The sequence below is a fragment of the Myxine glutinosa genome, chromosome 5 (assembly GCF_964187855.1).
Source record: "Myxine glutinosa chromosome 5, kmMyxGlut1.1, whole genome shotgun sequence".
Lineage (NCBI taxonomy): Eukaryota > Metazoa > Chordata > Myxini > Myxiniformes > Myxinidae > Myxine > Myxine glutinosa.
Window position 1 is genome coordinate 200,961,374 of NC_136265.1, and position 13,953 is coordinate 200,975,326.

At 43.4% G+C, this 13,953-nt stretch overlaps 1 protein-coding gene across 5 annotated transcripts in view; it reads left to right on the top strand.

Moving 5' to 3' along the window:
- Positions 1-12,944, top strand: part of LOC137418765 (metastasis-associated protein MTA1) — a 145,982-nt gene extending 133,038 nt beyond the window's left edge. For 4 of the 5 annotated variants that reach the window (XM_078779364.1, XM_078779363.1, XM_078779361.1 and 1 more), the window contains 6 exons: positions 477-566; positions 735-890; positions 5,362-5,397; positions 5,869-5,900; positions 11,490-11,647; positions 11,947-12,944. In XM_078779364.1, the coding sequence (XP_078635490.1) occupies positions 477-566; positions 735-890; positions 5,362-5,397; positions 5,869-5,900; positions 11,490-11,647; positions 11,947-12,067 (593 nt within the window). In that variant the 3' untranslated portion in view covers positions 12,068-12,944. The remainder of the gene's footprint in view (positions 1-476; positions 567-734; positions 891-5,361; positions 5,398-5,868; positions 5,901-11,489; positions 11,648-11,946) is intronic. The other variant, XM_078779360.1, reaches the window with a different exon arrangement.
- The last annotated feature ends 1,009 nt before the right edge of the window (positions 12,945-13,953 follow it).

Below are 13,953 nucleotides of genomic sequence, written 5' to 3' on the forward strand. Positions count from 1 at the left end.
CATCAATCGGCTGCTTGTAACAATTAGGAAATCTGACTTTAAAAGAATATGCATGAAAATGGCCACAGATATTGTGGTTAATTGAAGAGTTAACTAACAAAAGGGTAGGGGCTAAGCAAACTGACAATATGCTGATTGACGAACCGACGGACGCTGGATCTCGTGTTTATCATATTTAAAATGATAAATAGCCACCCACCCCTTCTCTTCAAACAATTCATCCGACTTCTGTTTTTTTTCTTCTTCCAATCAACTTGTAGCCCTATCCTGCTTATTAAACTGTAATTTCCTGATAAATTTGATCGTTGAAAGAATAGCCCTCATAATAATGGCACAACTTAGGTTTTATGTCCTGAGAACCATGCTTTTCATATGCAGATTTGCATGGCTCTGTAAACCTGCTAGTACCTAATGTTGCTTGAAAAAGTGTCTCACCATGATTCTCCAATTGCATTTAAGCTCTAACATGTTTGCAGGTACAGCCAGGCTGCTCGAAGCCTCCAAGCACCCATTGAAGGTCAAGCCCGTAACGCGGAAGCCTTTGGAAGCAGTTGTGAAGTACCTGGGTGGGTTGCAGATTGTGGATGTCTGCCCTTTAAAGTTAATCCAAGGGGCTCGATGAACCCCACCGAGCAGTCCCCTGAAGCTGGTGATCATTTCCTTAATCATTACGATTTGCGTCTTTCCTGCATTGTCCTGATATTAATTTCCCATTAATTCCCCACACCCCTCAGAGGCAAATCCATGCCCTAACCCTAAGCGCCCATTGCCTGGACTTACTGCTCGTGCTGTCAGTGGCATCACCCCTACCAAGCTGTCTTCCGTGCTGAACCACAGCTCACCACCCATCCTTGGAAAGCGGGGCTATGATCAACAGAACGGCACCGAGGGTAGGTTGATGTTTTTGAACACTTAGCAAACAGTCAACTTGGCGTACTCTGGAATGGTAAATAAAGAATGCAGCATGCAACATGCAATTCCCCACCACTATTTGCCTTTCTCCACTGCTTCATTCACCTAACAATATTCGCATGTTACTCGTTCGAGTGGCAATATCCTGAACACAGCCATTGTCAACCAAACTATGAATCAGGACAGCAAAAGATTATACAGCAGCATAGCACTGCAAATTTTGTGAAAACATTTTGCTACCTCGGAGACATGCTGAATGGAGAAGGTAGATCAAACTCGGCAACGGTTGCAAGAGTGAGATGTGCATGGAAGAGGTTTCGGGAACTGAGTGGCGTGCTGATGAGGAGGGGAGTGTCGTTGAAGCTGAAGGGAAAGGTGTATGCTGCATGTGTGAGAAGTGTTATGATTTATGGGAGTGAGACATGGGTAATGAACGTAGAGCAGCAACGAAGGCTGGAAAGGGTGGAAATGCGAATGGTTCGGTGGATGTGCGGAGTATCGTTGAGAGAGAGGAAGACAAATGATGAATTGCGAAAAATGATGGGAATAGAGCCTGTGATTGATTCTGTGAAGAGGAACAGGTTGAGATGGTTTGGTCATGTGTTGAGGAAGGATGAAAGTGACTGGTTGAGAAGAGTGATGGAAATGAATGTAGAAGGAAGTAGAGGACGGGGAAGACCGAGAAAGACTTGGCTAAAGATGGTTGAAGAAGAAATGCGGGCAAGGGGGTTAACAAGGGGAGATGCAGAAAATAGGGCAAAATGGAGAAGATTGTCATGGGGACCGCAAGGCTAACCCCCGCTCTAGCAGGGAAAATGGCCTTAAAATGCATGTTGTTGTTGTTGTTGTTGTTGTTGTATAGCACTGCAATTACCTGTACACACATCGATGCATTGCCTTGCAGGCACATGTGCTGTATTGTCATCCGATTTCTCTTTCCAATCAGAAGGTTAAAGATACTGCTGGCATTAGTTCACATTGTGGTTTGTACTACACTTGTGCAGGGTTAGAGTTCGGCTTAGGGTTTTACTTGGGTGAGCACGAGAGTTTTACTGCAGCTAGCCTTGTTACGTAGCGATGCAGTTAACGGTAATCTGCACGGCATTTTGATTAAATTAATTCGCTTTTTTGTTAGTCTTCAACAAACTATTGTCTTTGTTTCTCTTCTACCGTATAACATCAACTCATCCTGGGAATTTTTTTGAAAGAAATTTTCTCTCTCATGCACAGACAATCTTGTCTTCAGTCTTCAGTTGTCATACCCTTCTTCTTGTCTTCAGTCTTGTCTTCAGTTGTCTTCAGACAACAATCTTGTCTTCAGTTGTCATACCCTTCCCCCCGTCCATGGTACACTGAAGCTTGTGGTGAGGCAGTTTCCCTGAAACAACTTGCCTTCGCCTCAAAGAAGGCAAATCCAACTGAAGGCAATCTCAGTTCCTTCCACAAAGCTCGGAAAAAGTGTCGATATCCTCAGGAAAGCCAGGAAACAACATCTTTCTAATCTCAAGACTGAACTCACAAACCTGTCTCCCTCCTCGAAATCCTGGTGGCGTCTGGTCAAATCTGTTTCTGGTGCTTGTTTCCCCTCCATCCCCTTGGCTTTTATCGACTCTGATTCTGAAACTGGTCCAGACGGCATCAGCTCATGTGTCCTAAAATCCTGCCCTGCTGCTCTAGCACACCCTCTCTCTGTTCTACTCACCCTCTCATTTGTTCTGCCATCTGCTAGGAAGTCAGCCAACATTACCGCTTTACACAAAAAAGGTGCAAAAACAGATCCTTTCAACTACAGACCAATCAGCCTGCTCCCAATCATCAGCAAGGTCATGGAATCCATCATCGCTTCTGGCATTAAATCCTTCCTCTTCTCCAATGGCTTGATCTCTGATCATCAATTTGGATTCAGACCAGGTCATTCTACTCTGGACATGTTGCCTCTGCTTTCTCAACAATGGATGGAGGTCCTCAATGCCAAACAGGAAATCAGAGCTGTCTCCCTCGACATATCACGTGCCTTCGATACGATTCTGGCACCCCGCTCTGCTCTCCAAACTCTCCTCTTATGGTATCCATGAAATCTCCACTCATGGCTTGCGGACTTCCTCTCCTGTCGAAGTCAATACCTGGCTCTTAATGGAATCTTCTCATCTCATATTCCTGTCCGGGTGGAGTTTCTAAAGTCAGTGTTATGGTTCCTGTGCCTTTTCTGGTCTTCATTAATGATCTCGCCGACCCCCTGTAAAATCCTCTTTATCTTTTTGCTGATGACTCCACTCTCTGCCGCTCCATATCTCATCCCTCAGATCGGCAGTCTGCAGCCTCCTCACTCTCTGCAGACCTGGATAAACCACAAACTGGTCAAACAAGTGGAACATGTCTTTCAATCCTGACAAATCTCACACTCTCACTATGTCTCTCTGAAAAGATCATCTGGAAAACCCTCCCATCTACTTTCTCAACAATCCTCTCGAAGAAGTTCTGTCACTCAAGCTTTTGGGTCTCACTATCTGCCATGATCTTTCCTGGGAAAACCACATTTCCAAGCTGGCCTCCAAAGCTTGTTGCCGTCTGGGCATCCTCCGCCGTGCGAAGTTCTTCCTTGGCACTACTGAGCTTCTCACTACATGCAGTGCCTATAGAAAGTCTACACCCCCTTTCAAAATTTTTGATTTTTTTTTTGTTGTTGCCTTATAGCCTGGAATTAAAATGCATTAAATCACACTTTTTCCACCTTAATTTACACATCGTAACCCACAACTTCCAAGAGAAAAGCAAATTCTACAAGTTTCAGAAAATTAATTAAAAATGCAAAATTAGAATATATTGGTTGGATAAGTGTCACAATCGAGTTGTAGGAGTGAAGTAGGTCGTTCCGTTTTGACGTGGTTCAAATACAAAATGGCTGTTCGTTCCACATCAAAGCGATCGTCATGAACCTACTCGACCATCTCCGATTTTGATTTCTGTCTCCATGAATGGTGTTTGCTTCCTCTCTTCCTCCTCTTTCCATCCCCAACCTTCTCAGATGCCTGAATGCATTTCTTTATTTCTTTTGCACAGGGTATCTTGTACATAAACCTCATGCAGGACAAATACATCATCATTCAATGTTGGTGTACTTTTACATGATTACAAAGACATTCATATATATGGGACGAACATTTGGTATATGGGATTGGAACCTGAGTTCGCTCACATTATGAGCCAGGAGTTCAGATAGGAATGCTATTTGGTATGTCCAAACTCGGCATGACCACCCTCCGATATTCACTGCCTTTGGGTGCAAGCTATTGCAAGATGGGTATTGCCTGCAGTCCCTAGCAACAAATAGACATTAGTGGACCCAAGGTCTAGCCTTGGTGACGAGCCGGGTAAGGGTCCTGTCACCTATTTATCTCCAATTTTTGGTTGGCAATACTGAAACTTCCGAAAGTTGGCAACTGGTGCGCAGAGCACCGAGGTGTGTGCAAGGGGAGTTGAGTTTGATGTTGCAAGGTTGTAGACATGTGGAGGTGTGACTTGCATCGGGGACTCTCCGATTTCAGGAAGGTGAGAGTGGGGGCTTTGCAGGAAGTTGCAGGGTAGGACTGATACCCCATCATGCTACCTGGATCATTCACTGGATAGAATAAGCAAAACTTTCCTTTTGTGTTCTTTTTCTTATTTTGCTACCCCACCTCCACCCCCAACTTTTTCCTTTGTTATCCATATACTTCTTCTTCTTCCTGGCTGGCAGGATGGCCTAGAGGTACGCACACTCGCCTCTAAGCTGTCTAGCCTGGGTTTGAATCCTGACCCAGCTATAAATACAGGCAGGGTGAATCATCAATGTGTGTACCATCCCTCGGATGGGCATTAAACTGGGCGTCCCGCAGGCCGGCATTAGTTGGTGCTTGGTGGACATTAAAGATTCCACGGTGTCCTTCGCGGGGACGAGGCGAGTCGTTACCGGCACCATGAACAAATTCAAAATTCCTACCCTTCTTACTTCGTTGAGCGTCAGGCCTGGCCAGCCGGTTCATGAAAGACTTAAGCCAAAAACTTCTCCCGGACAACCCCATAATAGCGGGGATAAAATTGTGGACATTAAGGAAGAAGAAGATTCCTCTGCCTCTGTTTTTACTTTTCTTCTCTGATTCTTTCATTGCATTCATTAATATCTCGTGTATATTGTACTGTGATTCGTATTATTTTGCTCTTTCCAGCCACGTCTATTGTTGAAATCTTTCCTAATTTTCCTTCCCACTGCCACCATTACCCCAGTTATGAATTTCAACTTCGACTCCATCTTTTTATAACTTGCTCCTTTTTGTCATTGGATATCAATATATACAATGATTCATTTATTTATTATCACTGATGGGAGTGACGGTGCAGTGTGCGTAGTCGTTCCGTGCCCTTTCCTTTTGTTCCTTTACTGTGCTCAGAGTTTCGCTTTATCCCACACAGGCAACGTCAAGAAACGCCTCCTTATGCTATATCGGGGTAAGGGTCTTCTGGCACTGAGGTCGACAAGACCAGCAACTCTCATGTTGTGTTCACTGTTGTGTTCATTTTGATCCCGCTTTATTCCCACAGGGTTTCTAAAGTCACAGCCTATTTTGAAGCCACTGTCGGTTGCTTCCCCCATTCCGGCTTTGCTTTTGCACCTGTTTACCTGTCCTTCATTTGTATTTTTATTATCACTATTATTATTGTTCTTATTATTATTGTTAACACTCCACTGGATATATTACCCCACCTTTGCCCATCACTGACAGCTTACCTGAGTTGCACCTTTTGGTTATCATTATTATTCATTTTTGTCAGGTGTTGTGTTGTTGCATGATTTGTCACTCTGTTTATTTTCTTTTTTATTAGTTTATTGGTACCTGCATGCAATGATGTGATATTGTCTAGACAATTGACCTTTATGTGCAGTTTTTGATTACCCTTCATATTCTCTCTCCATGACAGGGTCTAAAAATCACAGCCAGGCCAAGTCTATGGTAAGGACTGTAGTGAACTTCACTTTGCTGTTAAAATAATTCAGAAGATCCGCATATTACACATAAAAAGGTGGAATTTTTACCCCCATCCACCTCCCTCTCTATATCTCCCCTTTAGTGCCGCATTCCCTTCTACAAATCTACCACTTTATCCCCTATACCCTAACTCCATCCTTCCCATGCATATGTAATATGTGTATGACCATTCATAATGCAACTTATGCATTGCACAGGTAGGATATTAGAACATCATAAACATAGAACAATGCATCTTTTTTGTATACGAAGTCGAGGCTCATGGAAGAGTTAGAACATAGAACGGAACAAAAGGAACAGTAAAAGTCGAGAGGGAAAAACACAGGGACATCAGGGAGGGACAAAATAGAGGGAGATTTGGAGAAATAAGGGATGTGGGGGAAGAATGAGGGAGGACACACGAGGTCGATGCAGCCTGGGGGGATTGGAGGGGTATTGGGAGGGAAGGGAGAGTTGGTCAACATCGGTACAGCTGCAGACTCTCAGAAAGGAAAAAGAGGAAACTTGGAAAGAGGTGAGCTTAGGGAGGGTTGGTGTTATTCCGTAGGCAGCCTGTGGTTGCTCGGCTGCACCATTTTGTGGGGACGTGGCTGTGCTGCTGATGCAATGCCCCCTGTTACCAGTGAGCTGATACTCATTTTGCTGACCTCGGAAGGATGACAGGCTGAGTCAACCCACATGTTGTTATTTCAATAGCATGACAGGGGGCTCAAACTCAAGACCACCTTAACCGTTAAACCAACGCCAGACTTTGTTAGAGAGGGTTAATGTGAGTAGAAAAGATCATGGTTTTGGATTGGAGACTATCTGAGATGGTGGTGAACAGCTGCCTTGGAGACCTGGAGGGAAGAATGAGATTGAAGAGAATGTGGAAGTTGGTTTCGTCTTTGTGGAAAAAGAGGAACAAATGTGTAAGATGAGCAGTGATCCTGAATTTAGGTAGTTTCACCAGAAGGGGGTTTATGGTGGACTGTGTGAGCCGTTTTAGAAACCTGAAGGGTGTAGGGGGGTGGGGGGGGGGGTGGGGGGGGGAGGAGGAGGAGGAACAAAGCATGGAAAGAGCACAGGGTGCAAAACTAGAAAGGAGGCGGTAAACGACAGAGAGACCGCTGACCTGTCTGTGATGTGAAAGTGATGTACACTCATAGGCTCAGTTTCATCACAGGAGGTTCCAATAATCTTAAAGGCCTTGGTTTCAATGGTGTCAAGCTGAGCAGGATGAGATGCAGAGGAGCCAGCCCAGAGGGGAGAGCAATATGCCATTAAGCTGCGGATGAAGACCTTGTAGGTGGATGGGAGTTCAGGTGTACAAGGAAGGACTTTGTACAACTTTGAAATGCGGCTTGCCCACGAAAGATCATGATCCTTAGCGAGACCCAGGAGTTTGAATAACTGAACTTCCTCAAGATGATTGTTAAGGAGATGGGGCGGGGGAGGGGAGGGGGAGGGGTTGCCAGACTATCCTATCAGAGAGAGATGGTGAGAATGAGAGATTTGTCAGGATTGAAAGACATATTCCAAGTGTTTGACCAGCTTGTGATCTTATCAAGGTGTTGTCATTCCATCTGACCATCTCAAAAAAATTATTGCTCAGAGAAGGTTTAAGTATAGAAACTTGTTTTTCCATAGCAAATGGGACATTTAAGACGAGAAAGAGAAATTGTATATTGCAAACACTCACCAGGACTTGTTTTGTGCGGTATATTTTGTGTGCTGGTGTGTTAGTTTGTGTTGTGTGTTGATGATGCATTGACAACGTATGTTTAATGTTCATACAGTGGGCAAACGGACCTTTTTGGTTTCATTGTATAGATTGATGTTCCAATCATACATACTCGATAGACGTACACACGTTTTAATTGTACGTACTTTACAGACATACGCAAATTGTAATAGTATGTAGTTTACAGACATACATACATTGTAATAGTATGTACTTTACAGACATATGCACATTGTAATAGTATGTAGTTTACAGACATACACACATTGCAATAGTACATACTTTATAGACATACTCACATTGTAGTAGTACATACTTTGTAGACATACTCGCATTGCAATAGTACGTACATTATAGACATACGCGCATTGTAATATTACGTACTTTGTAGACATACTACCATTGTAATCGTACGTCCTTTGTAGACATACTCGCATTGTAATAGTATGCACTTTGTAGACATATTCGCATTGCAATAGTACGTACTTTGTAGACATACTCGTCTTGTAATAGTATGCACTTTGTAGACGTACTCACATTGTAATAGTACATACTTTATAGACATACTCACATTGTAAAAGTACGTAATTTAATGAAAACAATACTCACATTGTAATAGTACATACTTTATAGACATACTCGCATTATAATAGTACATACTTTGTAGACAAAATCGCATTGTAATAGTACTTACTTTATAGCCATACTCGCAATGTAGTAGCACATATTTTTTAGACGTTCTCGCATTCCAATTGTGCATACTTCATGGAGGTACTCAGTTGATAAAAACAGAACGTGTAATACTGGCTACCGCCAGGTGGCATGTGTGACCTACGTCAGCACGTCACTTGCGGACAGACAGAGAAACAAACAAACAGACACAAATGCAATACCCTCTGACGAGGGTAATAAGATGGGAGGGGAGTCTCGATAGACTTACAAGATATGAACATTTCTACCTGGTTAGAAACGTAATGCATAGAAGTATTTAGAATTAAAACGGCACTCTGTAGACTGATTAGTTTACATTTTGTATCCCACCGATAGGCCGGATCTGGATTCGGACCTGAAGCAAAATCTAATCGGCTTGTTCTTGTCACCTAACCAACTCGTCCACCAAGTTTTGTCATAACTCGTCCACAACTTTTTGAGATGTCATATTTCGTTTTTGGCCCAATCTCTCAATGGTGAAGAATCACTTATAATTAAATAATTCTCGTCTCCGAATCCATGTTCAGATCTTCACCAAAATCGAATCGATTAGTCCTTGTCACACACCCAACCGGTCCACCACGTTTCGTCCAAATCCTTCCACAGCTTATTGAGATATCTTGTCCACAGACAGACAAACAGACAGGGGTTGAAACAGGCTCCACTCCATCCACAAAAGGAAATTGATTGAATAACAAAAGCAAATGCTCTATCAAACCCGATTTGCCAAGCACCGTTGCTGAGAAATCTAACAGGTGTGTGTTCAAGGGTAAAACATCGATCAGGTTATTCGGTGAATTTTCAGATAGTTGACGTTTTGATCGCAGGGCAGATACAAACGTGGAAACCTTCAACACACCCCGCTCATGCTACAGCGTTGTTTGCTTTCGTTGGAGTCAAAGCCCATCCATCCAAGGGATGCTTCATTGTATTGCACTGGAAATTGTTATGGGTCGACACTTCAAGAATCCAAATGTCATCCATTAGCACAATCCTGCGTCGGAGTGGCGATCCATCCAGGATTGTACTCCTTATAACCACCTTTAGAGGCCATTTTTCCCCGCAAGCAGGGGTTGGCCTTTTTCGGGAACCGTGGTTGTTGTTGTTTTTTTTTTGGCCCCCTTTTTGAAGCAATGTTTTACGACCGGATGCCCTTCCTGACGCCAACCCTTTTTGCCGCTTTTAACGACAAACAGGGAATTACCAGTGAACTGGTACTCAATTGTACCAGGATTGTACTCCTTAGCCAATGAAATTGCCTCGGCAGCTCGTATGCACCCCGCAGCTTGAAAGGTATGGTTATTATTATTACCCTGCGCTCGCGAAGCGAAAAGCGGGGTTAAGCATTCGTGTGCGTACTTGTGCCGTATGCCGTGTCTGCATTTTAAAAATTGATTTTCTTGGCAACCGTTGCTCCGATTGACATGAAATTTTCACCGCAGGAGCGACTCCTGTACAATATTTTAATGATTATTATGACGTCATCGGTCACGTGGTACAGGTGCCATCTTGGAAAAACTTCGCACCTCTATATCTCATGAAACCACTCCATGGAAAAAAATTGAGACCTGGCTCATTGTCAACTACTCCCCATGGGGAATAAGATATGACGATGATGATGTCATCGGTGCCTTCGTTATGACGTCATAATTCGACAAATACAACACATACATCCGATCATTATTTTAAAAAATTCAGCAATTGTTGGTCTGATGGCCACGAAATTTTCACCATGGAAGCGACTCCTCCTTTAAAATATTTTAATGATAATCATGACGTCATAGGTCATGTGGTACAGGCGTTATCTTGGAAAACCCCAAAAAATGTTGTACCTCTATATCTCCAAAACCGCCCCATGGAAAAAATTGAAACATGGCTCATTGTAAAGAACTCCATATGGGGAATAGGTGGTGTTAACGATGATGTCATTGGTGCCATAATTATGACGTCATAATTCGACAGGGACATCACTTAGTCTGATCAGTTTGAAATGTATTGAGTGTGATAAATGCAACAATTATATTAGAGAATATAAATGTATGATGTCATCGGTCACGTGGTCTGGCAGCCATATTGGATCAAAGAAAAAAAAAATGTTCAAAAACAGAAGAGTTGGCTCCCAACAAGTTGACTGAACAGGGTAAGTATTCTATGAATACCATCTAGTTATCTATCTATAATTCCAGTAATCTCTGTCTGTCTGTCTGTACGTCTGTACGTTTGTTTGTTTGTCTGTGACCGCTGTTTCTCGACAACTACCGGTCCGATATACTTGAAACTTGCCAGGTATATTGCTGGGGACCCGAGGATGTGCCTTTTCAAGGTTTCATATTAATCGGACAATTACTTACCGAGCTATGTCCAAAAAACGATTCAACCAATCAGAGAGCAGCGAACGATCGCGTGTGCCGAACGTGGAGGACACACTCTGCCTCGGATGGCACATTTGAGAGCGTATTCATTTATTTCACGTTTGCAAACTATGTTGGCGTTAAACTATGTTTTAATAAAGTTTTAAAACTAATAAAAACGAATTTGCGATTCATTCGCTTTCCTGCGCGTTTGTGCACGCGATGGCGATTGCTTTACCAAACTCCGGAAGCCGTTCGCTTTGGACCAAACCATTGCATGTAAATAGAGGGGGGGGGTTCTGTGGTCGTTGCGAATGGACCAAACCATTCATGTAAATAGAGGGGGGGGATTGTCACTGTACTCGCAAGCCGTTCGCCGTTCGCTTTGGCGTTGCGAATGAACCAAACCATTTCATGTAAATAGAGGGGGGGGATATAATTTTAGATAGATATATAGTACGGGCATATATATAGTACGGGCATGCCCTAGTTATATTAATTAGCATAAACCATGCACACACCATAAGAAACGCAACACAATTAAGCTTCCCGTTAAATCTTTAGTGTGCCATCTTCTTGTGAAATTGAAATGTGAGGTGATTCAAGGGGGGTTGAGTATTGAGGGGGGAGCAGTGTTCATGTAACCATAGTAACGAGAGCTCGTTTTCCTCGTATTTTATTGTATTGAAAGTTGTATTTGTGCTGATGGTTTACCATCATTATTCGCAACACATTCACACTATAACCCTCTGTTTTCGCCCTGGTAAGGCGGTAGGTGGGCGGCCATACCTGGTGAACGGCAGACCGTTTGTGGGGAGTGCACGGTTTGTAGCGAAGGGAGCCACACCACCCGTGGCCAAACGGCGACGCCTGAATTGCATCAATGCTCCCGATGACGTGTACTTTGTCGCCAGCGCCGAAACCAGGTGATGGTCACTCTTACCCAAAAAGTACATCAGCCGCCAGCTCACCTTCTCTTTGTTTCTGCATTCCGACCTTGGTACAGTTCCCGTTGTGCCCAGCGATCTTGAGCCGACCTGCATTGACCACGTTCTAGACTACAAGTTGATGTCTTTTCAAAAATCGTTAACTAGTAACTTTTAAACTTGCTTACTCATAAAATCAGGAGCACGTTGCAAACGATTGTATCCGGCGAGCTGTCACTGGAATAGTGAGTGTTGTAACCATCCGCTCACCACTCGATTATCTTCGCCCTCCCTCGCAGACGTGTGCGGAAGCTCCTTTCGGCCCTGGAAATGAAGCGCTCGGCAAGGCGGCCATACCAGAACATCACGCCTCGATCCTTGCATCCAATGAACTCCGAACCCATTGTAATTGAGGATTGAGCTCATGGCACTCCTCGTCCACCCCTGTCCTCGTCCTCGTCCACAATACTCCTGTATTCCTCATGCTTTATGCTTTCTTTTCCCCTTGTAGCCCCCTTCCTGCCATATCCTTATTTTTACATTTCCCCGCTCCCCTTTTGCTCTTCGATTTCTACATCTGCTTTCCGTCCCCCCCCCCCCCCCCCACCCCCAACATTAGAAATGAAAAAGAACACATCCACATTAACCAACCGCATTCAGATTTTCAATCTTGTACAATGTGTCTTTTTTAAACACGTGTCTCTATTCCTTCGGCAGGCTTTCTTTTTCTTCCCGTTAAATGCCTTGAGTATATAATTTTTAATGTACAAAAAGCCTTCGACTCCAGTAACCTCGTGTGTACTTCTACGGCCGTATTTGCGGAAGGGATTTTGCACCACATCAAACGAGCTCGTTACCGTGACAATGATATTGTATGTTTATTTTTTCCTTTCTTCCCCTTTATTATTATTATTGTTATTATTATTCTTTTCGAATGACTTGCAGGGGTTGTTTTTTGGCTTTTTTTTTTTAACCAGCCGAGTATGGAGTTTTTAATGAGTTGTATTGGTTAAAAACACCATCTCTGCATGGGGTGACGGACTTTTGTGCAAACCACCAAGCTGCGGGCTGAATATTTTTGATTGCTTTTTATTCATTAATTTAAAGTAAAAAAGAAATATAAAAAAAACCAACACATTGTTCAGGAGAGAATGCCAAATCCAAAGTTTCATGAACACCGATTTGGTGAATGTGTAAAGGTGTGAGGCTCAAGAAACGGACCCTTTTTCTGCAAAATTGTTTTCTACAAATTTATAAAGTATGAAAAAAAAAACAAAAAAAAAAAACAAAGGCACCCGGTTCACGTGTATGTGTAGGAAATGTGGTGGTGCACTGTACTCTCCGTTCTTTATATGAAGAGCTGAAAGCAGCAGCTAAAATAATATTGCTCTATTTTATTTTTTCTATGTAGAATTCTTGTCTTTCCTCGTTGTATTTCCTCGTGGAGGCCTTTTTTTTTTTCTGCCACTTTCCCCATGCACCTGGCAATCCCCCCCCCCCCCCCCCCCAGTCACCGCACCGTCGGATGATAGCGTAAGAATGCACTCTGGTTTGAATCCTCGGGTTGCTCCACATCTTCACGTATCTCGGCGGCACCGGGCTCCCCTCCCCTTATTCCCAGCAACGCTTCTCCAGCCCATCGGACCGTTCTTTTTTGGTGCAGTTTCTAGGGGTGTCTCGAGACCTTGGTCTTTACCACCCATGGTCATTTCTAATAAATGAAGAAAAAAAAATCTTTTGTAATAGATCCCGAGCACTTGGCTCTGCCATTTCATAGCAAAAGTGAATAGCAAGGGTGATTTACGAGAGATTCCTCGAGGAGAAACCGTACAAGTAACAGTGGTGTCTTTTGTCCCTCGCCAATATGACCTAGCTTCAACGTCCGTCCAACGTGTCCTCGTGACGCCATCGTGTCCTCGTGACGCCATCGTGTCCTCGTGACGCCATCGTGTCCTCGTGACGCCATCGTCAGTGTTGTGTGCAGGGAGAGTGGCAACTTAGGAAGGTGCAATTTTTCTTCACCTACTTGAGCCATATGCTAACAATTTCGAGCTGCCCTTTTACAATGTTGATGGTATGTACGGGAAAGAGTTTGTAAAAGATGGGGATGGTTGCAACCTTTTTTTTTTTTTTTTTTTTTTTTTTTTTTTTTGCATTTGTTTGCTGTTATCCTTGTTAATATTACATTTATCATTACACCTTTGTGAGCCACATTGACTACAGAGGGTCACGTGTTAGCTTGTTTAGTGGTCATTTCTATTAATTCCATGTATGTCAAGCCCAGAAAAGTACGGGAGGGGGCGGGA